Consider the following 21,740-nt stretch of genomic DNA (forward strand, 5'->3'; position numbering starts at 1 on the left):
CCACTCTGATGCAAAAACTGTAACTTACTAATACGTTTAATGATGGCACTGTAGACCTTTCAATAATTTAATTTATTAAACAGACTTTATGAACTCAGTTTTAAAGAAAATTACAGAAATTTTACAGAAAAAGTCTTAAAAAAAAAAAAAGTGCATTAGTCGTTCGGCTCATTAAACTCAGTCATCCTGGAAAAACTCTCATCTCTGCACAGTTACAGACCAGTCATCAAAACATTAATGCCAACTAGTAAATACACTTTATACAAGTAATCAGGTACATACTAAAACAGTCAGACTTCTTAAATACAAAACTACAACAACTGTTTTATTTGGGAATGTACTGTAGAAGAAAAATAAAGACGAGCCTGAAAGTCTACAGCCATGCCAGCAGCTCTGTGTGGCTGAACTTCAACACTGCAGTGCTTTGAGCTAAATGCTAATGTCTATGTTAACACGCTGCTGCTTTGCAGGTATGATAACCATGCTCACTGCCTTTTTCTTTGCATGCTAGCATGCTAACATTTGAAAATTTGCTCTAAACAAAGAGTGCAGATATTAGTTCTGCAAGAATTTGATGATAAACCAAAGTATCAGATCCCCAAACTTACTACAAATTATCCTGATGGAGGCTTGAATGTGTGTAGCAAATTTCATGGAAATCCAATTAACCATTATTGACATGTTTCAGTCTGGGACAAAGTAGTGGACCATTACTCTGCCACCCCGAGTCCTGCTGCTAGCATGGCTAAAAATGAATCAAGTTTAACATTATGCACAGATTACACCATTTGGGACATACAGAAATACTTAGTGTTCACGTCTAAACATCTACTGACCAAACAACACGGATGTTTGAGGTGTAACTTCTTAACAAACTAGTGCTTCAGGGTTAAATTCTGATCTTGGTCCTGACAATGCCGCATTTTCTCACACTAACGCAGCTCACAAACGGTCATCCTGACGTTCTGTTGTTCGGGGAGAAATAAGCTTGTTGCTCATACAGAGATGAATCTTGAGAGGATCTTCACGGCTTCTTGGTCATGGGGCGATTTCAAGACATCAGACATGATGGTGTTTGGAGAGAGCAGCTCACAGCGCCACGGCAACGGCAAACACACTGACCACACAGTACATGGTGCGATTCTCCCACCTCACCGTGCAGCTTCCTGAAAAACACAAACAAACAGGAGAAATGACTGCATGATGTTATTTATAAGGGTTTTTTTTTCTAGAATTTATTCAATAAATCTACTCAAAGCCAACAATTAGAGCTGGAACCATAAATCCACTAGAATTTATAACAAACAGAAAATCCCTTATGCAGTCCTGGCAATATTTGACACTCAAAGTGAGGATCGTGGACCAATAGCAGCCCCCTGAAACATTTTGTGAACTAAAAACTCTGAGAACCCACAAGTAAGAATTTATGTTTTTCTCTCATTATTATTATTTTCCCTCAAGTAACATGTTGCTAATCGTTGTTATGGTATCTGTACTGGAACTCAGGTATCATGTTGGCATTTTTATCCAGCAAATTAAAAAATGACACCAGCTCTACATATGAATCACTTCTCACCATCAGTGGCAGTGTCCCAGTAGCAGGAGTTGGCTGTGTGGAGACCAGCGCCGGTCTTTTGCATAATCGCACAGTTTACTGCGAAACATCAGAGAGACAAGCTTTACTCAGTCACACGTTTATGAGTCACATAAAAAGCTCCACATGTCAACAGCACGTCCTCAGCTCTCATGTCTCATGACAGGCAGCAGGTTCACCTATGTATTTGAATGGTCGTCCTTGTTTCACCAGGTGAGTCAGAGAGTGCTCCACTATACTGGCCGTCCACTGGTTCACTTTACTCTGGTTGTAATCTGTTCCACCAATAACACCTTCGATACACTGAGACAGAACAAAACAGAGAGAAAATGAGTCATTCACACTGTCTTTACATCAAAGAGTAGATTTACAATAAAATGTTTTACGTTTCCAGGAGGAAAAAGGTACCTCTTTAACTGAGATATTGACCTCATCAGCGTTAAACACAACCTGCAGACATATAAAAAAAAAAAAAATTAAAAGAAGGAAAAACACGGTTAGTTGGTGGCGCCTATGTTGTTTTATTTCTGGCTGTTGCTTGAAGAAACAAACTTTTAGGCTGAATTATTCTATGTATCAGGCAATCTGTGCAGATTTAAGCAGGCTGTCATTTAAAAAGTTTAATGTTGTCACAGTTTACATCCACAGGTCTGATATGAGGCGCAGAAGAAGAAACTATTCCAGTATCACAAAAATAAAGATTAAAGCTCAAAGCATTAAAGCTAAAGGTGCATTAACTAATACTTAAGAATATTTAATCAAATAACTACTCCAAGCAGCTCTTTCCAGCAAGGCATTTATTCTCCCACAAGGCCACAGAGTGAACCAAATGCTAAGTGGTATTTAAAAACAACAACAACAACAACAACAAAAGCATCTGCAGGCTACAGCACATCCCTCTACAAGGTCAAATAACTTAATATGAGTTTTATACTATGGTATACAAACTAATAGTCTTTATAATAGTTGTATATCATATTAGTTTTTATACTACACATTAGCTATATATAAATTGTTATTTTTGAAACATAATTATTATTAGTAAATAAATACAGATTATTTTTTTTTTATATGTCTCTGCTGATTAAGTGCGTCACAATAAAGTAATTTGGCACAAAATATACAGCATATACAAAATATATCAATTCTGACATTTCTTTTTAAAAAGAATAGTGTTGTGAATTTGACTGATTATAATGAACGATATTGACTAAATATTTGTTAATTCCATTTTTTTTTCTAGTGCGTTTTCCAACTGATAAACAGCATAATGTAAGACAACATATAATAGTAAATCAGTGAACAGATAACGGAAAAAAAGGCACAACATAAGATAAATCTGAGCGCATGTCAGAGTATAAAATAAGGGGGGAAACAGATAGAAAGAGGGGTAACAAATAAAACAGAAATCACGACATAAATTAAGTAGCATTTTTTTTAGAAACAAAAGTAGAGTGAATATATTGTTTCTTACTCTATATGCAACGTTTTATGTGCTATTTCTCTACCGTTTATATCAGTTACTGTAACTTATTGTTGCTGTTTTTAATACCCTGTTGATACTATAATGTAGGCCTAGTGCTAAATATGATCTTGTGAGTAAAGTATCAGGGACCGCACCCCGGTGGAAAAACCGTTAGCCTCGGCTAACTGACAAAAGCTAGATGACTAGGCTAACGTTACCAAGGCGTCTTTGTTGTCAACAACGAGGCTTTCTGCGGGTAAATTAAGTAAAAATCAAAATCTTCACCTCGTCTACGGAGTTATATTCCTCCATCGTTACCGACTTTGATGCAGAGGTGTGTTTATTTTATTATCACCGATTATCACCGATTTTGGCCGGCTCGGTTATTGTTCCTGTTTACTTCCTGCTGCTCAGAATAAACGAGATCAGAAAAGACATTTCTGCTCCTGAATACGGTCACTGTTTTTTTATTATGTCGCCTCACTGTGGCTGAAATTAGTCACTACAGTTTACATTTACAGCCATCATCAACATTAGAGGGCGTCTCATTCATGTGAAAATACTGTGAATATTTGTCATCCAGTTATGGGCTGAGCTCAGACTGATGATTCAGAAGTATATTGTCAATAGCTTGAATAAGGAAATTCCTTCTCTAAATTAGTTAATTTATTCAGTTCATTTGGTCTTTCTCTTCTGTTTTTTTTTTTTTTTTTTTTTTTTTTTTTTATAGATAGATATTGGATAATGTACCACAAAACTTCAATTAATAGCCTGCTGTTTTTGCAGGCTATTTTTGCTACCTGGAAACAATGCTTAAAAAAATATAATAATTCTGTAAAAATAATTAATTTTAAATAAATAATTGATAATTATGAATATAGTTCACTGGACATTTTTTCTTAGCTTTAAAAAATTAGTCTTCTTTTTTTGTGTGTCTCTCTTGTTTAATAATACTGACTTCTCTGGTGCTCATGGAGTCAGTAAAATTAATGGAATGATTGAATTAATCTTACCAAGCTAGCATTGTGAGTAGTAAGTCCATATTGACGAAAGTTTGAACATAATATACTGGTATTTGTATGTGCGATCTAAGCAGCTGACTAACATTATCTCCGGCCAACAACCTGGTTTTATACATCCAAAGAACTTCTATAAAAATGAGCTGCATGGCAACCAGACTGGGCCTCTAATTGAGATAGGCCTTTATTTGTCAAAATTTGTTGCCACACCTGGCTGGTAAAAAGGACAGGGCGTTTAGTCGGAACTAGGCTTTTATTTGAAGTAAGCTGAAAACTGAATTTGGCTTCCATGCAAAAGTGTTGGAAAGCTGTAGTCTATTTCACACTTGAAATATCCAAAAACGTGTTTTTTTTAATATGAATTTTAATGGATACTGTTATAATGGATTTGGAACAAGATCTTTTTATTTGTAAAATGATCCCCATATCTCCAGCTCTTGTCACAGTCCTATTTGTCCAAAATGAACCTTGAACAGCATTAGTTTACTTGGTCAGACACTTTTCACATTTATTTAAACCTCTGAACGTGGAGCAAATTGGTTTGATTTATTTTCAAAATATGGCTAAAAACATAATGAGCAACTTGACAAGAGACATCCCACAAATTGCAAAAAAAAAAAATGGAAAAGAAAAGAAAATGATCTCAAAATGAGAGAGAGGGAAACTGGTGAGAAATTAGAAGGCAATAATAAAAAAAAAAAATGTCCAGAAAACTTTACTATTATTATTTTAATATTAATAACAATAATTTTATTATTATCATTATTGTTTATTATTAATTAAATACATTTGCTCATAGAGTGTGTAATTAGGGTGTTCAAGAAATTATGTGTTTATTTATTTATTTGTGTTTTTGCTTATTTATTTATTACCATTTTTGTTACCTTTTGTCTGTGTTTGTGTTTTTGTTTTTTGTAATCTTTCTTTCTTTCTTTTCCTTTTTTGGGGTATTTTTCTTGTAACTCATAACATGTAACTTCCTCCTGTGTTTTTCAAAGAAACAAGCCAATTTGCTCAGATTTCAAAGGGTTAAATAGCTTCAATGTCACTTTGCAGCAGAGCTCTGACAATTACCACAGAAATACAGATTCCCAGATGATCTCAGCAGGGAAATCTGTAATATATAATGTAGGCCTACCACCTGAGACAGTGAGGAGTTTCCCTGAACCTATTTAGAGCCCAGCGTATGAAATAATGATCCAGTTTTTTGGGTCATTAAATACATTTCCCCAAAACAACAGGAGTTTAGGTTTGCTGAAACAACTGACGCATTGTCAGAAATAAGCCTATTTGTGAGGATTGCATGCCTCAGGAGCGCGCAGGAGCGCGCACACACACACACGCACACACACACACACACACACACACACACACACACACACACACACACACACACACACACACACACACACACACACACCACGCCCCCTCCTGTCGGGAACACCCTGGCTGAGCAGATCTGCCTTCAGACGGTGCTGAGACGCACCGACACGCTCACGGTCGGTCCCCTGACTCCGGGTCGGACTCTTTCCGCCCGCCGTGCTCCCCTGCCGGCTCCTCCTCGCCGCCGTGTCCGCAGCCACCAGGTAAGACACCACCGCTCTGCAGGTCACCGGCAGCACACCGGGGCTCCAGACGCCACCGTGTTTCCTCTGGCATATGGCACAGACAGCCACTGCTTGTCCCCACATGATGATGTTTTGGGGCTTTTTTAATTTATTTTTTGTGTTAGTGTTTTTTGGGTTTGGGGGGCTGCCTGTCTGTCCACCATCACGACCTGCGAGGATTAGTCACACATGAGCGGGACCAGACAGCCCCACTTCCTCCGGTAAAGTTGAGCGCGTTTTGGGCAGGTGCAATGCAGCAAAAAAGCTCCTTTTCTTGTTTCTTGTTGGCTCCGCTGTTTGCGACGGTATTTTAACCTGCAGTTGAATCTTTCTGCTGAGAATATGTTGCTTTAATTGAGCTGTTCACTGAGATTTGAAACCCATCGTGTTACGATATCGAAGGCAGCAGTAGTGGTTTGATCACCTGGATTGACTTCACCTGAAGGTGTTTTTTTAAAGGAGTTACTTGAGGTTAATTCGTGATATTGTTTTATGAAAGGGTGAAGTCAGGTAATGTGGGATATCAGGTAAAATGGGACAAGTAATATTTTTTTAATCTTGGGCTCTGTCACTGAAAATTTTCTTGAGCTGTTGCTACTATTGTCCTCTACATTAAAACATTTGTTTTCAGTGTATCAGAGAAAATTTAAATGGGGAGTCGAGAGTCAAAAAGCCACTGGTCCCACAACATGCAAGAAAAGCCATGTGGCATGTTGATATTCTCTTAATTAGCGTATGGAGGGGAGAATAGTAAGGATATGACAGCAGAAACGGTTGTAGGATGTTGCATTTTATAAACCTTTAACACCTGGATTGACATCAGTTGTCTTGTGCTACATTTAGAGACTTATTACAGTCATTTTAACCTCCCAAACCTGTGAAAATTTGGTTTGAATTCTTACAAAAACATGGGACAAAACATAATGAGCAACATGGCAAGAAATGTCCTGCAAACTGCAAAAAAACTGAAAATTAGTTGGAAAATGTCGACAGAAGAAAATCCAGAAATCCAAAAACATGTTATCACTTTCTTGGGGTAATTTGTTTGTTTGTTTGTTTGTTGTTTTAAACTTATTTTCCAGTAATTTTCTTGTAAATCTTTTTGGGCCATTTCTTGTTTATTTGCTTGTTGTCCTCCAGTGTTTTATAAACAAATCAAGCCAATATGCATGCAGGATTTAAACATAGGCGTAGATTTATGGGGGACAGAGGGGACATGTGCGCGTTAATATTTTGAGCATGTGCAGTTGTCTGTTCCTATATAAACATGAAAGTAGCAGAGGACTTTTATTTTGAGAAAATTGCACAAATTTGCACTGTAAATTGTTGCAGAAAAGGCACTAAATTGGCATTGTAGGTGAAACATGTCAGTTTCTGTTCATTTCTGCCCACATTGAATAAGTTGAATTATTTTTGAGTGCCTGTGACCTGCTTGTTTTTGGATTCTCGCCACAGTCTGGCACCGCTGTACACTGTTTAAAATTTTTGGAGTTGTTCACACCACAGATTGTAGTTATATTTCCCTTAAGTTGAAATGAGACATAACCACTGGATCTATAAATTACATTAGGGTGGAAGGGCTGCTGAGGTTTTTATTGCTCAATCAATGTAGGACAGCAGCCACTGATTGCAACTCATTATTAATGACTCAATGGCAATGGGTTTTTTTTGGTTAATCTATCTATTTAGTCTATAAAATGTCACCAATCAGAGAAGAAAGACTGCCACAAGGCTAAACAAGTAAATGGTTTCTGGATCAGCTGTCAAAAACAGAAATATGTTCTGTTAAGTATCAAATAAAACAAACAAAAGCAATAGGTTATTGCATAGATGCAAAATTATTAGAGGAACAAGAGAAAATGGTAATGATTAAACAATTATTTTCTAATTATTAAATAACATTTGGATTGATCAGTGAATCATTTTAACTCTAAATCCATTCATTGTTAATATTTTATGTCCAAAACTTGTGGAAAATTACATTTAAATTGCACATTTTATCTGAACACCAGACTAAATTTTTTTTGTTAGTATTTACACTTGGTATCCTTCACATTTGGGAGGCATGTTTTTTGGCTTTATAAATGACCTAAAGAAAAAGTTTGACATTTTGGGCTTATTTGTCTTGTTTCCGAAGTTAGATGAAAAAATCAACTCCAGTCTCAGATCTGTCCAGCATCTATCTTCTCCAACTCTTGAGAGCCAATAAGCTGATTTCCCCAAATGTCTTTCTGCTGGCTTTAAATGATTCTGTTATCAAAATTAGACTGTTTTTGCACCAAATTACATGTAATATTTGGTTATAATCTGAAGCTTGGATTGATTTAAGGCTAAAGCAGATTCATGTACTAATCCAACATCATGGATTTGTGCTTTTTATCGGGTTATTTGGCAGCAAGTGTTACATTTTCTTGGCCAGTTAAAGCAGCCGATGTAGTAGGAAAGGCCAGTTCAACCCATCAAAGTGGCTATTAAACCTGTCAGACCGGGTAGCTGCTGGCCACGAAGCCACAGAAAATATTTAACCAGTGTTTTCTCAGCCATCAGGTCTGTGTGTTTAAGACTGGAAACAGCTGTACTGAAAATTAAAACAAAGCTGTGCTAATGAGTTAAAACAACACCCACAAGTTCATACTTCATAATTAGGTTCATTATGAATCCCTGTAAGTAGATGTAATATGAAAACAAGCAGCCTCTTGAAGGATTATACAGTATGAGCTTTCCCAAAAAGAAACATCCACCCTGACATATTTTACATTGTTGTCTTTTTCCCACAAACAACAAGCATTTGCTGCGTAAGACATTCTGCATTACTGTAATTTGTCACCGTGACGCTTCCTTAAATTGGTTCATTGGGCTCCTGTAAGCAGCAGATGCAGTATCTGCTGAGGCTGTTTCATCATTGTCACGGGGAGAATGGCTCCCTAATGATAACCGAGCTTTTATACAGCTCACACACACAACGCTGCTGGAGGGGGAATAGATGGGTGAATAAAGGAGCAGAGAAGCCAGGGAAGGAAGGGATTCCCTGATTTCTCTCCACGCAGGCAGCTATAGCTCATCCAGCGGAGCAGAAAAAAGAAGCCCTGGGGAGTGCAGTCACACAGCATTAGAGGTCTGCCTCTCCAAGATCTGGCAAGACACTGAAGAAATGTGTGTGTGTGTGTGTGTGTGTGTGTGCGGGCGTGCATGCATGCATTTACACGTATATGCACTATTATGGTATAGTGACAGGCTGCAGCTCATGGTGCCAGACGGATGTACTCTGACCTACAAAATCATAACAGTGTGACTGCATATTTGGTCAAAACGGAGTTACAACCAGAATTAGGGATGCATGATAACATCATTTCATTGGTATCAACCGATTTTGGTCTTAAAATGAAATGAAACACTCTGATTTCTGCTGATATGACAATCCGATACATTTTTAAAAATTATTTTCAAAAAAGTGATCACGTAAAAAACATCACCCCAAAGTTGAGATATTACTTTTCTTAATTTGCACAGTTATTGAATATTATTATATTAATTATTAATATATATTACATACATACAATTACATACATTGAAAAGCTAAAGATTACACAAAAATAACAAAAATATAAGAAAACACACAGCAAAGTAGGTGTATAAGGAGTAAAACTAATTAAAAAGCAATAAAAGTCAGATACATTAAGTAAAATAGGTCCACTTAAATAGAAAAGAAAGTAACATTAGCACAATGAACGTACAGCACATTGATTATCATCTTAAACCTGTTATAATCTGCATAATTATATCCAGATTAACTGCTGTTGACCTGAGCTGCTGCAACAAAGCTCATCTGTGCTGCTGCATTCAATAACGTCTGATCTCTGTTGTGCCGCGCTGTGCGGGGTTTCCCTCCCTCCCACTCACTGATGCTTCTCTTTATCCGTGGCTCTCTAGTGCATACCCCGTTTGGTATGCAGCCTACAGCCCCATGCGGCCTCAGAGATGCATCGCGTTCCCGTTCAATCAAGGCTGCAGCGAGGCAATCAGTGGATGCCCGTCATCACACCAACATTGCAGATGTGGGAGGGCAGAAAGAAGCCCCTCAAAAAGCAGAAATGTAATTTGTAGGCAGTGCAGAGAGGAATGACTCAGTGGGGTAATAGATTGCTGGTCAGGGAGTGAAGCCTCCGTGTCACCCTCCCTCCACCTCTAAAGTGTGGAAACATGGCACACGCTGTGGGCACTCGGTGATGTTGAATTGAACCTCTGAGGGGGTCGGTGTGCAGTGATGGGATGATGAAACACCTAACCCTGTAAATCAGAATAATGTGTGCATGCACACATGTTCAAAACGAACCTTTTATTATTTAAGATTACATAATTATTTTATTATTTTCAAGCACCAGTATGTTGGTGAGGGTGTGCTGTGTGGAACAGTCAACAGAGCAGAGCCTACATCAAACACTGACCTTAATTAGATTCATTTTTAGCAAGCCGTGCATATCAAGGTGTTTAATCAATAAATATATCTGGACAGATTGAGGTGTAATTACATAACTGGGAGTCACAGCCTCAGTTTAATGTTATTATTAACGTTAAAAAGAGAACACTTGGACCTGAAATGAGTCTGTTAAGTGAATAAGATATGACATTAAAAGGAATGTTGTTTAGAAATTTTACTTCCTTTAAAAATGTAACATGCCATTTAAATGAATTAATCAATTGGCTTTTAATTTGAAATGACATTCTAGAAAATGGGAGTATTAGTTTGGCAAAATCATCTTAACTTAAGGTCCACCTACTAGCTTTCTTCACAGCTTTCAATAATGACGTGCAAGTTGCAAGTAGCTGTCATAATCAGGTCTTTGGTTAATACTATTTTGTGAAAACCATTTAATTATTTAAAAGGTGATTTACATTAATAGGACATGTTAGGATATTGTAATATAATGTCTCAAGAAGTATGAAACTGAGAAGTATGTAAAAATATAATGACAAAATTATGTACATTATGCTACAGTGTTTAACACCAGTATGTAAAATATGTAGAATATAAACTATGTATGCAAAAAAGTAAATGTAAATGTAAAAAATATAGAAATATGTGCATTACGCTACATTGCAATGCATAGAACTAATATGTTAATTTTTAGAAACATAAAAATATCCACATTATGTCACTAAATACAATGTACTACACAATATATACTCAAATAGAAATAAGAATATGTACAATGTGTGTTATGTTAGATATACATTCAAGAGTAGTGTTGGTGAGAATAAAATAAGATACTTGGGGTATCGCGCAGTTGAATAATAGCAAAAAGCTGTGCGGCAGTTGAATTATTGCACCAATTATTAAGACCATATTGTGAATAATTATTGTATCATTAAGTCACTATTGCACAGTTGAAATATAATAAATAAATTATGGGATTATAACTGCTGATTAATTAAGTCTAAGTGCTAGTCTATTAACTCAGTGTCGTATGGAGAGATGATAAAGTGCAGTCAGCGAAAAGCTATTATACGGTTAAGTTCATGGAGGTAGAGTCATGTTTAACTGCTATTGAGGTATCAGACGACACTTTAGCGCTCTTATCAATTTAAGGTCAAAGGTCACATTCATTATGATGTCACCACAGGTGGAGACTCACAGGTGCAGGATTAAAATGTGGCTCTCTGTGTCGTTAACTTTTTAATCACATAATCTTGAGCATTAATCATTAGTTTCAAGAGAATTTCTTGTCAGCCTCGCCCACATATGTTAAAAAAGGGCAAAGTTCACATTGAAATGTCTGTATTCACTGTGGGTTAACTGAGTCTGTACAAACTGTTCCAGAAAACAGCTCACCTGTAATTGGCCGTTTTATTTCCTCTGGTAGAGTTCAGTAATAAGACACTTGAGGCTGTGGTTTAAAGTGATTTTAAAACAGCCGAGGGGCATTTTTAGTTTGAATTTGTTTGTTGTTGTCTGAGTCTGTACTCATTGCATTCAAGAAGCTACACAAAGCACATACAAAAGGCAAATTGTCATTTATACACTTGAAGATATAAAGTGTTAGTTAGGGAGCTTACGATGTGCTGGTTGGTGAATTTTGTCCCTTTTGGACCAAATCAGGTTAGCTGTTTCCCCATGATTGAAGTCTTTATGCTAAAATAAGCGAATCGACTGCTGGTGTCAGCCTCATATTTAACAGGCAGATGAGAGTGTGGTATTGATCTTCCCATTGAACTCCAAGAAAGTATATAAGTTTATTTCCAAAAATGTCAAATTATTCTTTAATTAATTACACTGTTACCTCACAAAACATGTTTTTGGCCATAACTCAAGAATTTATATGCTAATTACGACAAAATTTCACACAATTGGATAAAATTATGAAGTTATGACATTTTATATCAAAAAGATAAAAGGTCAACTTCATTGTAACATCATAATGTTCTGAAAAAACACTTAACATTATTTAACGCTATAACTCAGGAACAGAAGGGGAGACATTCGGTCTGATACTGAATTAGTGAAACTTATCTTGAAACTGCTGATTGTAAAGATCTTCTGTGCTGCAGGGTTGAAGATGTGTGTGAAGCAACCATGTTTTCACAGACAAGGATGTAAACTGTAAGTGCAACTTGACCCGTGCATGGAGACATACAGCTGCATGGTGGTAATTCTATTTGTATATGTTAGGAAGAGGTGTTATCAGAAAATGATACCAAAGAAGCAGCTCATTGCAAGTTGCTGGAGCAGTACGAGTACGTGAAGATTCAGTAATTGTCAGGATGCCCTTTCCATCAAAAAGTTGTAAGCTCCAAATGTTGGTTCCTGTGGGCTGTTTATTTTAAAGATTCAGTTGTTTTGGCTCACAGCCAGGATTTTTCTTGAAATGTGTGGGTTGCTGAGAGCCCGCACGTAAAACTCAACACCACCTGAAACTCACTCAACAACATGAACATCAGCAAATAATCTCGTCTGGTTTATGGTCAGCAGGGAAAAAGATTGATAAGTGGATCTTTGGTGCATCCTTTTAACTCTCTGAGACCTAAGAAAATTGGCTTCTGACCAAAAAATTTGAACAAAAAAGAGTAAAAAGTACAGGAACATTACCGGAAATAGATGAAAATATAAGATTATAGGAACACCTAACAAAAACAAAAAAAAACATCTGAGACAAAAAGAAAATAATAATTCAGTAAAACAACTTTTAATATATAGCTATGATAATTAAATGCATAGTTTTTGGACATTTTTCTTTGCCTCTTTGAAAATAATTTTCAAAATCTAATAATTTCTCACAGTATGCAAAACATTTCTTCCCAAGTTCCTCATTGCCTTTTTTCCCCCTGCGTTTTCAAAAGAAAGCAAACAAATTTCCACAGATTTTGAAGGTTTAAATACTTGAAGATGCCAATCCAGGCTACAAATGGTTGAAAACAAGATACCAGAAGCCCACCTGTCAAATACTGTCTTTCCTGCAAGATCTTTATTCATCGATCCGTCCTAAAGGCTCAGCCAGCCCAGACACTTATCTGTCCTCCAAACACTGAATTTCATTGTGTATTCCGTCTCTTTGTTGTTACTCTAATGGTCCCACATACAGTGCCATAAACCTGAAATGACACAGGGCTAATCTTAAAAGAAAATCATAATCCATTAGCGTCCACTCAGATTTAAATTACACATGCACTTCTGATTCATGGTAACGCTGCTGTGTACACACATGAGCACTCTCAAGGATTCCCTTCTCTCCATTAGCCGGTAGTGCATCGAGAAGACAAAGTGCAGTAAAAATGTGGCAGGCAAGCAGCATTTAAACAGGAATGAGTGCTATGAAATATTCAGCCACGTCGGTGAAAGAAGAGGGAGCTGTTTATAACCCGAACGTCTCTCTCTTTTCTCTCTGTGAAGAAGCAGCACTGAGGCCACGACGGAAACTGGGTTAATGAGATCCAGCCTCGATCTAAAAACCTCTCATCTCTTGTTCTTTAAGTGCTCATAGTAACAACATGGAAATCTTTAACATGGGGGAAAACAAAAGGGTTTTGCTGTGGGGGCATTTTTTCCTGAATGATGCATGTAAACATTGCACCTTTGTTTTTAAAATCTTAGCTTTATCTGCTGGTAATCTTTGACAGATCTGCTCACTACATCTTTTTTTTTTTTAGAGAGATTCTAGATACTCTGCACTGAATATGTGCATGTTTATCCAACAACCAGACTGCTTTCTCTTGAACCGTCTCACAGTTTTCAGCAGAAGACAAAACATTGCCAGATCTGAGGCGTAGACGGCAGACTGTGGCTTGAAATCTGGACTGTTTCACTGCTGTTTCTGGCAGAAGAAATTTCACACCATAGCAATGGGAAGAGTAGATTCATGCTGATGACTGAGGGAGAAGCTTGTGTTTGGCACCTCCGTCACTGGTCACACAGAAAGCTCTTGTCCTGCGTGTCATTTATCACATTGAGAAACAGGCCGATTTTTTTGAGGATGCACTGAGGAAACTGCAGGTGGGGACAGAGAAGAAAAAGAGTCATAGCAGGTTAGATTTTTGGTGCAGTGCAGGGCTACAAAGAGAGATAATTTGTGTCAGAGGTCTTATTTTTTCTTTTATAAAGACAACTGTCTGATTTTCCTTTGCTGGTATAATCAAGTTCATCCTTTGCAAGGATATTCTCAGGGGTGCAGCTGCCTGTCATTAGATTCATTTAAATACTACAGCAGAGAGGATGAATCATCTCCACAGACAAGGCAGGAGTTACATACTAAAACACATTTTCCCAGCTTTGTTCGGCTCAGCTCAACTCACCTTTGGTTCTTCAATTCGTTTTCCACTGTGGAGAGTACCCCCTCAATGTGGATTCTTAGCTGATCGTCATAGTGACGCAGCCTGAAACTGCCGTGGCATCATCTTCAACATGACACAAACTCACAAGTGTGTTTTCTTGCTGGATCCTCTCATTGTGAGTCAAACAGAGGAACGTCCACACTCCGCCAATTGACCTCAGCGTGGCTTTGAGGTAGCTTGACTGTTTAAAAATGTTCGTGCAGGACGTACCATGTAACGCTAGTGACGCTAGTGATGGTTCTTTAACTTCAGCTTCTCATATTGGCTAATCTTGGTTCAAACTTTGACCAAAGTGGGATTAAGAAGGTACCAGGTGTTATCTGCAACTTTGGTCTTGTCAACAAAAAACCAAAAAAGAACAGTTCAGAGACAGTTGAGTCGAGCTGTGCCGTAGGGCAGTCCCGACATGAAGGGTGGCTCAGACCACGTCGTGCACGCCCTTTTGACGTCTCTGACCGCCCAGCTGAGGTGTACGTTTTTAAATGGAGCAGCTATGTAAGGCTAACCAGGCTAACACCTGGTGGAGATAATTAACCCTATTGTCCCAAAATACAGGTATACGGGTCATCTGGGGCCTCAAGGCAGTTGCCTGCTTTGTGTTGCTGGTAATCCGACCATCAACTGAAACTAAATTTGAATCTGTGCACTTTATGAACACCTGCAAAAGTAACAATGTTCCCATCAGCTTCAGCTTTAATAAGCAAATGTTAGCATGCTACAAGCTACAGTGAGATGGTGAACACTGTTATGCCTGCTAAACAGTGGTATAGTCATTGTGAGCATGTTTGCATTCAGCTAAAAACACCATTGCGACTAAATCAGAGCTGCTAGCATGATTTTAGGCTCTCAAATCCAAATCTTAACCCCAAATTAGCCAAGTGATTTTAGAGTGATTGTTATTTGTTTCTGGGGTGCTTGTTAGTCTTCAAATTCTCTGCATTACATAAAAAGGCTGCAAAAACTGGAAATTCTGTTTTGTGTCAGGATTTTGTCTTTCAGCTCAGGAAATGGTCCTTTTTTTATCTTTGTTCCATTTTAACGTAACAGGTTATTTTTTTTTTTTACCATGAGTATATTTTATAACACAGCTTTAGATAATAAAGCAACTTTCACAGACAATGAATGCAGCAGTGGTCGGCGTGCTGCTGCTGTTTTATCTGCTATACAAGGTGGAGAAAAGTCTTTTTTTTTGTATTCCTCACACGTTTGGTTTTAAGGTGTGCTGTCACTTCCAGATGGATAAAAAGATTTCAAGGTCAGAGCATTTAACTCGTACTGAGGTCATCACGAACACCTGATTTAACTTTCTTGCTCTTTCACCCCTTAATTCTGCTCTTCTTTTCCTGGTGCTCTTTTATTCCTCCAGTCACACCCAACAACACAACACGACCAAACCAAATCATCCATTTTCCGTCTCTGGCTCTGTGCTTCCTCCCTGCCGGTCTGTTTGGAGGAGGACGGCCTTTTCCTGAGCCCACGCTGCCCTTTCCTCTTAATTAGCGGGTGAAATGACACAAACAACCCATCAATATGAGGACAATGAGGCAGCATGCAGATAAGACTGATGCTTGAGAGTTCAGTGAAGGTGGAAGGAGCAGGGCGGGGAGTTGAATAGAGGACAGTTGAGAGAAGCTCTGATAAGGTTTTGAGGGGCAGTAACTCTGTGCATTTGTTTTTCCTATTTTCTGCTCCATTGAGTCCTGCAGGAAGCTGTGGAGGCCTGCAGGCCTGATAGGTCATTAGTAGTGACGGCTCCTGTGAGACTTGTAATGTTACGGTGGCTGTGACATGTGTGCCCCATGGCTGTAAGGGCAGCATTTTAAGTGTTAGTCGTGGTTGGGCAGGAGTTACTTCAAATAATAGTGGTGGTCAGACACAAACCAAAAGTAACATAATGAAAACAACTCTGAAAGGCAGTGGAGGAGGAAATATTGAGATCACTTTTTAACCATTCTGAGTACTTGTGTAATACTGGAGTGCAAAACAGAACTGCACTCAAATAAATGTGCTCTCCACCACTGCTGAAAGGAAACATTTCAGTTTTGATTTCTACACATTTCAGCCATTTTCTCAGAGTGTCAGTTTGCTCCACCCGCACTTTTCCCATGTCAAAATTAGATGAAGCAGCAGGTGCCAGTATGAAACGAAGTAATTTGTACAGTGTTTTTGAACGGCCACAGCTTATGTGGAAGGTAAAAAGACGGCCATCAAAGAGAGGGTGGAGACGAGATAATCGTTAAAACAGGGATAGCTCACACTTTTTGACTATGTGTCTTTTAAAAGGGATCATGTATAAGCAAAAACTGATGTAAGTAGATGTGATATATAATAATAATACTAACTTCATTTATATAGCGATTTTAAAACCAGAGTTTACAGAATGCCTTGACAAACAAAACAAAGCAGAAATGGCATACATAGACAGCGATACAACAACAGAAAGTCAAACAGTCTGATTCAATATAAAATTGTACAAAGAAATAGACCAAAAACAACAGAAAAAAAAGCAATCAAACCACAGATAAAAGGAAAGAAAATAGTTAAAATATAAATTGAAAAGATAATGAAATAATAAAAAAGAAATAAAAAGACAACATCACATAAAAGCAAGTCTATAAAAATGAGTTTTAAGAAGTGATTTAAAAGAAGTCACTGATTCTGCGAGCCTTATCTTCTCAGGTAGGTCTTCCAAAGCCGAGGGGCCCTGATGGCAAAGGCACTGTCACCTTTCGGCTTTGGAACAACCAGAAGAGCCCACCAGAGGATCTCAGGCTGCTAACTGGCTCATAAAGGGTCAACATTTCTATTATGTAGCTTGAAGCCAGACCAAGACGAGCCTTGAAAGTGATCAGTTAAATGTTAATATCACTTCTAAAACGAACAGGGAACCAATGGAGGGAAGTCAGGATTGGGTTGATGTGATGTCATCTGTTAAAACCTGTGAGATGTGTGAAGAATGAAAAACTTTAGAGAAAAGTTCAAAGCCCAGTCTCTGTAGGAAGTTTCATGAATGTTTGAATGCCATTTTTGAAAAGTTACAAAATTGCTGGATGCAGTTCTTGCTTGAACTCCAACTCTGGAAAGATGTAGGGTGAGGGGGTTTCAGACACTATTCAACCATCGGGTGAGCACTTTAGTTGAAGCAAACTGACACTTCACATCTCACAGTTTTTGTAGCTGAATCCGTCAACAGTGACGACCCACTGTGCAGCAATTGTGCAGGTGTGTGGGGGTGAGAAAGTACGCTGGATTTGAACTCAAATCTCTTTTTGTTATTCTCCACACATCTACTTTTTGTCACTTTTTGTGTCAACAAATGAGTGTGACACCGTGAATGCCTTTCAGGAGAGAGACTGTCAAAAAGTGTGCGATGTTATCCCCATTTGAGCGATTATCGTGTCTCGCCCCTCTCTGTGACGGTCGGCTTTTCATCTTGTGGCTTCTAGTGAGGCTGTTCAAAGAGACTGAACACTTTTGCCTTCAGAAACACGAATAGTTTGTTTCAAAGTCGACCTTCTCTGAAAAAATGTAGACAGCCAGTTTAGAGATGAAAGGATTGGCTGCTGTTCTGCTGGATCTTTCTCTCAGCTCGAGCTGTACTGAATGTTAGTTTTTTTGTTTTTTTTTTTAAATTAAAAGCTTCTATTGAAGTTTTCAAACGAAGCTTTGAATGTCTGTTGTTGTATTTCATGGCGTCATCAGCTAAAAAAAACCAAAAACTGTAAAAGCCTCAAACAAAATCCTCATTTTGTATAAGGTGATTCATCAGATTAAAAGAGTTAGTCTTTTTATGTTCAATTAAGTTCTTTATTAATGAATAAATGCAATTTATGGTGCTGTTAGTCTAAAGCTACACCACCAAGTCTAACCCAGTCGGGATATCTGCTGCTACTGTAGCATAAACCAGATTGTTTTAGTAGGATGGACAGATTATTTTTATTATCAAGGCCGATATTTGGCATTTTGCCAATTATCTGTATCACTGATCTCCGATAAAATGAATTAATTAGAAAGTGTGTGTATTACACTCAACCAACACCAGGGAAGGCAGTCTGCAATATGTGCAAAGAAAGTGTCTTTTACTTTGCCTGATATAAAAAAAATGTATTATGCTATAAACAAACCGCACCAAGTCAGTGGTGATGACTTAATATCCCGTAGTAACATTCTGTAGTCTCTTTTTTAAGGCAAATAAAACACGAGAGGGATATTTTACCTACATATGTTATGTTGAACAAAACATTAAAGTCTTTTAAGCTTGACCAGACATTATTTTAGGCATCTAACCAAAAACCCATTCAGAAAGAGCACTGACTTCAAGACGAGGGAGGTGGGAGTGCAAATTTGCAAATTCATCTCATGGTTTTAGGACTCATTCCTGGGGCACTCTATTGAGCTCTCTAACAGAAATGATTATTATGATTATTATGATAATTGTTTTTGTCTTTATATGTTTGCTAGTGCACAGTAAATATTATTTGTTCATTCAATTTGTTGTTTTATTTATTAGTGTCTTGAATACATCCTGACAGTCTTCCAGTTTCCCTTTTTTAAGGGCGAATACAGACTATCGCTCCCTGCTGCTATGGTACGTTATGATCACGCAGGTACAGAATGTATGTGGTATTTAGCCATTGATTGTATTTTTTGTGTTGTGTTCAAATGCAACTTTTTGGCCGAAGAACAGTCTGCCATGATTGCCACGAGCTCTTTAATGTCAGTTTGGTCTGTGTGCAACTGGGCAGCAACACCAGGTTTAAATACACAAAAAAGCTGTGCAGAATTCAAATGTAGGTTGAGGATTTGAATGTCAACATTATTTAACTATTCAGTCCAGGCCTATAGCTGCAGTTTAACATCTCCACTCTCCCTGTAGACTGATAATCAGAGACAAAAAAGGCCAAATCTGTCGAGGAAAGAATGCCAGTCACCATTATGAAGAGTGTCAGGCTTGACGGAGGTGAGTTATTCTTATCGCTGCCTGAAGTTGCTTCATTACCTTTGAGTCGGCCAAGTAATTACGGCTTTCAAATTGGATTCTGATTGACAAACCGTGATGGACGCTCAGTTTCAGCAGCGTTACTGACACGCACGAGTCCAGAGGATAAACAGGAGCGTTTGCAGACAGGTCCTGGCTTGATTGGCAGTGACACGGACAGTGTGTCTCACAGGTCTCCAGGCTGAGAGAAGGGGTTATTAGTGCACTGCAGTGGTGCGGATACGTTATCTGCCCTGAGGTGTTGTGTGTGTGTGTGTGTGTGTGTGTGTGTTTCTCAGAGAGCGACAAAGCAAGAGACAGAAAAAGAGAGAGACATACAGAAAGGTCACCTCTTCAGTGAAAAGTACACACACATGCAGGGATACTTTCCACACGGACAAACACGTCATGTATCATTAAACGTGCCGCCTCCTCGGTCCTGGTGTTCCCAGAAACCTCTCCAGTCTCCTCCAGCCGTGCCAGATCTCTTCTCCAGCTCTCTGTGTGAAGACGAGGGCCGTCCATTGATTTCACCTCGCTGTGAGCACAGTTCCCACATCCGATCTCAGGAAGTGGATTAAATGCAGAGAGATACACAGCTGAGATAGAGTGGGGTGAATCTTATTTGCTTCATTTCCTTTAAGTTGAGATAAGCTGTGCAAGCTAGAACCCATTTTGAGGTGCAACAATGGCCATATGGATCTTTGTCAGAGTCTGTTGTAAAATACACAAAGCCGCTTGCTTTCCACTTTATCAAGAGTGTTCTCAGTCTGTCCCCTGTTGTCGACTGCTGGAAAATCTGATTGTCCTGACTCTCAGGGCTTTATGTGAAGAGATCTATCTTGAGAGCTTTGTGCTTCATCTCGTACTCTTACTTAGAAAAGCAATTGAGTTTTATGTCTGCTGAGCGCTGCTGCGCTTTGATCATCACTACATCTGTCACTGTCATGATATTTCCCCCTGGAGAAACTCCTTGAATGAAGGAGGGAGGCCATTTAACACCCCGCATGGCTTCAAAGTCCAGTTTGTTCTGCTGTCTTGGGTTATTTCACCTTTCACTGAAGCTAGTGGGCAAGCAGTGGTTGCTTTTTTCCCTCAAGATTTATGTTTAGAGATAGAAAAAAAAATGCAATAAGGTGGCGTTTTGCTCATCTTTCGGTTTTGGTTCATCTAATATGGATGATTTTATCTTTGCATGACTTGAAAAAATATCTCTAGCTGTCAACAGAGGTTTAAAAATACAATGAAACAGGTTCTGGTGCTTACTCATGATGTTGCAACAGTTGACAGCGTGTAATTCATTCACTAATGAAATACATTTTGCAGTAACTAGGTGGCAGTTTAACTATATTCAGATCTCAGTAGCTTTTTCAGTAGTTAATTACTGTCAGTCATGTCGTTTATAAAGGTAATTACAAACAACATATTCATCATTATTTATTTTACTGTCATGATGTTGTTGTTTTTTTTACCAGACAGTATGGCACTTAATGACAACCGCCTGCTATTTGAGTCCTCTGGTTTGCAACCAACATCAAATACTGAACAATCAAATACTACACATTTTCTTAAAAGATAAGCATTTTCCTGATTTCACCCAAACATTTACACCCTGCTGTCTCCTTAAAACACATCCTCAGGCTGCTTAGTTACGGATTCACCTGCCCTAGTTCCAAAATCAAACACGCCTACACTTTATTCAGCGTCAGTTACGTTGTACCTCTATTTCCTCCATCCATTTGGATGAAATGAGATGAGACTTATTCATTCCACACTGAGGAAATTCACACATCAGAAATACAAAAAAAAAATGCAAAAGAAAAATTAAAAAAAAAATTAAATGATCTGCCAAAAAAGGATAAAATATTACAAAAATACAAATTAGATTAAAAAACATAAAACAATAAAAAATCAGTATACACTATATAAACCAGGTGCTGTATGTCCATGATTGATAGATGTGGTTAAACTGCTTTTTGATTAGTTTGACCTAATTTCCATTGTGAAGTAGCTAGGAGTTTGGCAAAGTACAGTTTTAATATAGTTTACTCAACCATGTTTACTAAACATGAGATGAAATGTAAAAGTAACTCATTATAATATCTAAACTGTGAAATCAGTCAGCATTTTATATCATAACGAACAATCAAATAGCTGTGTAATGTGTCACCTGTAATGATGAACCCATTTAGAATTATTGCATTTTTGCATCTGTCAGCTCATTGTTTTGGCTTTTCAGCCTGCAACTTTACTG

At 38.1% G+C, this 21,740-nt stretch overlaps 2 protein-coding genes across 4 annotated transcripts in view; one reads left to right on the plus strand and one right to left on the minus strand.

The window, feature by feature from the left end:
• Nucleotides 1-117: 117 nt before the first annotated feature.
• Nucleotides 118-3,431, minus strand: dynlt3 (dynein light chain Tctex-type 3). The gene is made up of 5 exons (XM_042494958.1): nt 3,345-3,431; nt 2,003-2,044; nt 1,774-1,897; nt 1,577-1,654; nt 118-1,166 (listed from the first exon to the last, which is right to left on the minus strand). The coding sequence occupies exons 1-5, from the start codon at nt 3,369-3,371 to the stop codon at nt 1,090-1,092; spliced, it is 348 nt and encodes a 115-aa protein (XP_042350892.1). The 5' UTR covers nt 3,372-3,431; the 3' UTR covers nt 118-1,089.
• A 2,135-nt stretch (nt 3,432-5,566) lies between these two features.
• sytl5 (synaptotagmin-like 5) overlaps nt 5,567-21,740 on the plus strand; it is a 51,452-nt gene continuing 35,278 nt past the window's right edge. For all 3 annotated transcript variants that reach the window (XM_042495294.1, XM_042495297.1, XM_042495296.1), the window contains exon 1: nt 5,567-5,664. The gene's annotated coding sequence lies outside the window, so the exon portion shown is untranslated. The remainder of the gene's footprint in view (nt 5,665-21,740) is intronic.

The sequence above is a fragment of the Plectropomus leopardus genome, chromosome 10 (genome assembly GCF_008729295.1).
Source record: "Plectropomus leopardus isolate mb chromosome 10, YSFRI_Pleo_2.0, whole genome shotgun sequence".
NCBI classification, from domain to species: Eukaryota; Metazoa; Chordata; class Actinopteri; order Perciformes; family Serranidae; genus Plectropomus; species Plectropomus leopardus.

Coding starts and splice junctions, on each gene's coding strand:
- dynlt3 (XM_042494958.1), bottom strand. CDS start 3,371: ATGGAGGAATATAACTCCGTAGACGAG. Junction 1,898..2,002: donor TCAATATCTCAGTTAAAGAG/GTACCTTTTTCC, acceptor GTTCTGTCTCAG/TGTATCGAAGGTGTTATTGG. Junction 1,167..1,576: donor CTGGGACACTGCCACTGATG/GTGAGAAGTGAT, acceptor TGTGTTTTTCAG/GAAGCTGCACGGTGAGGTGG.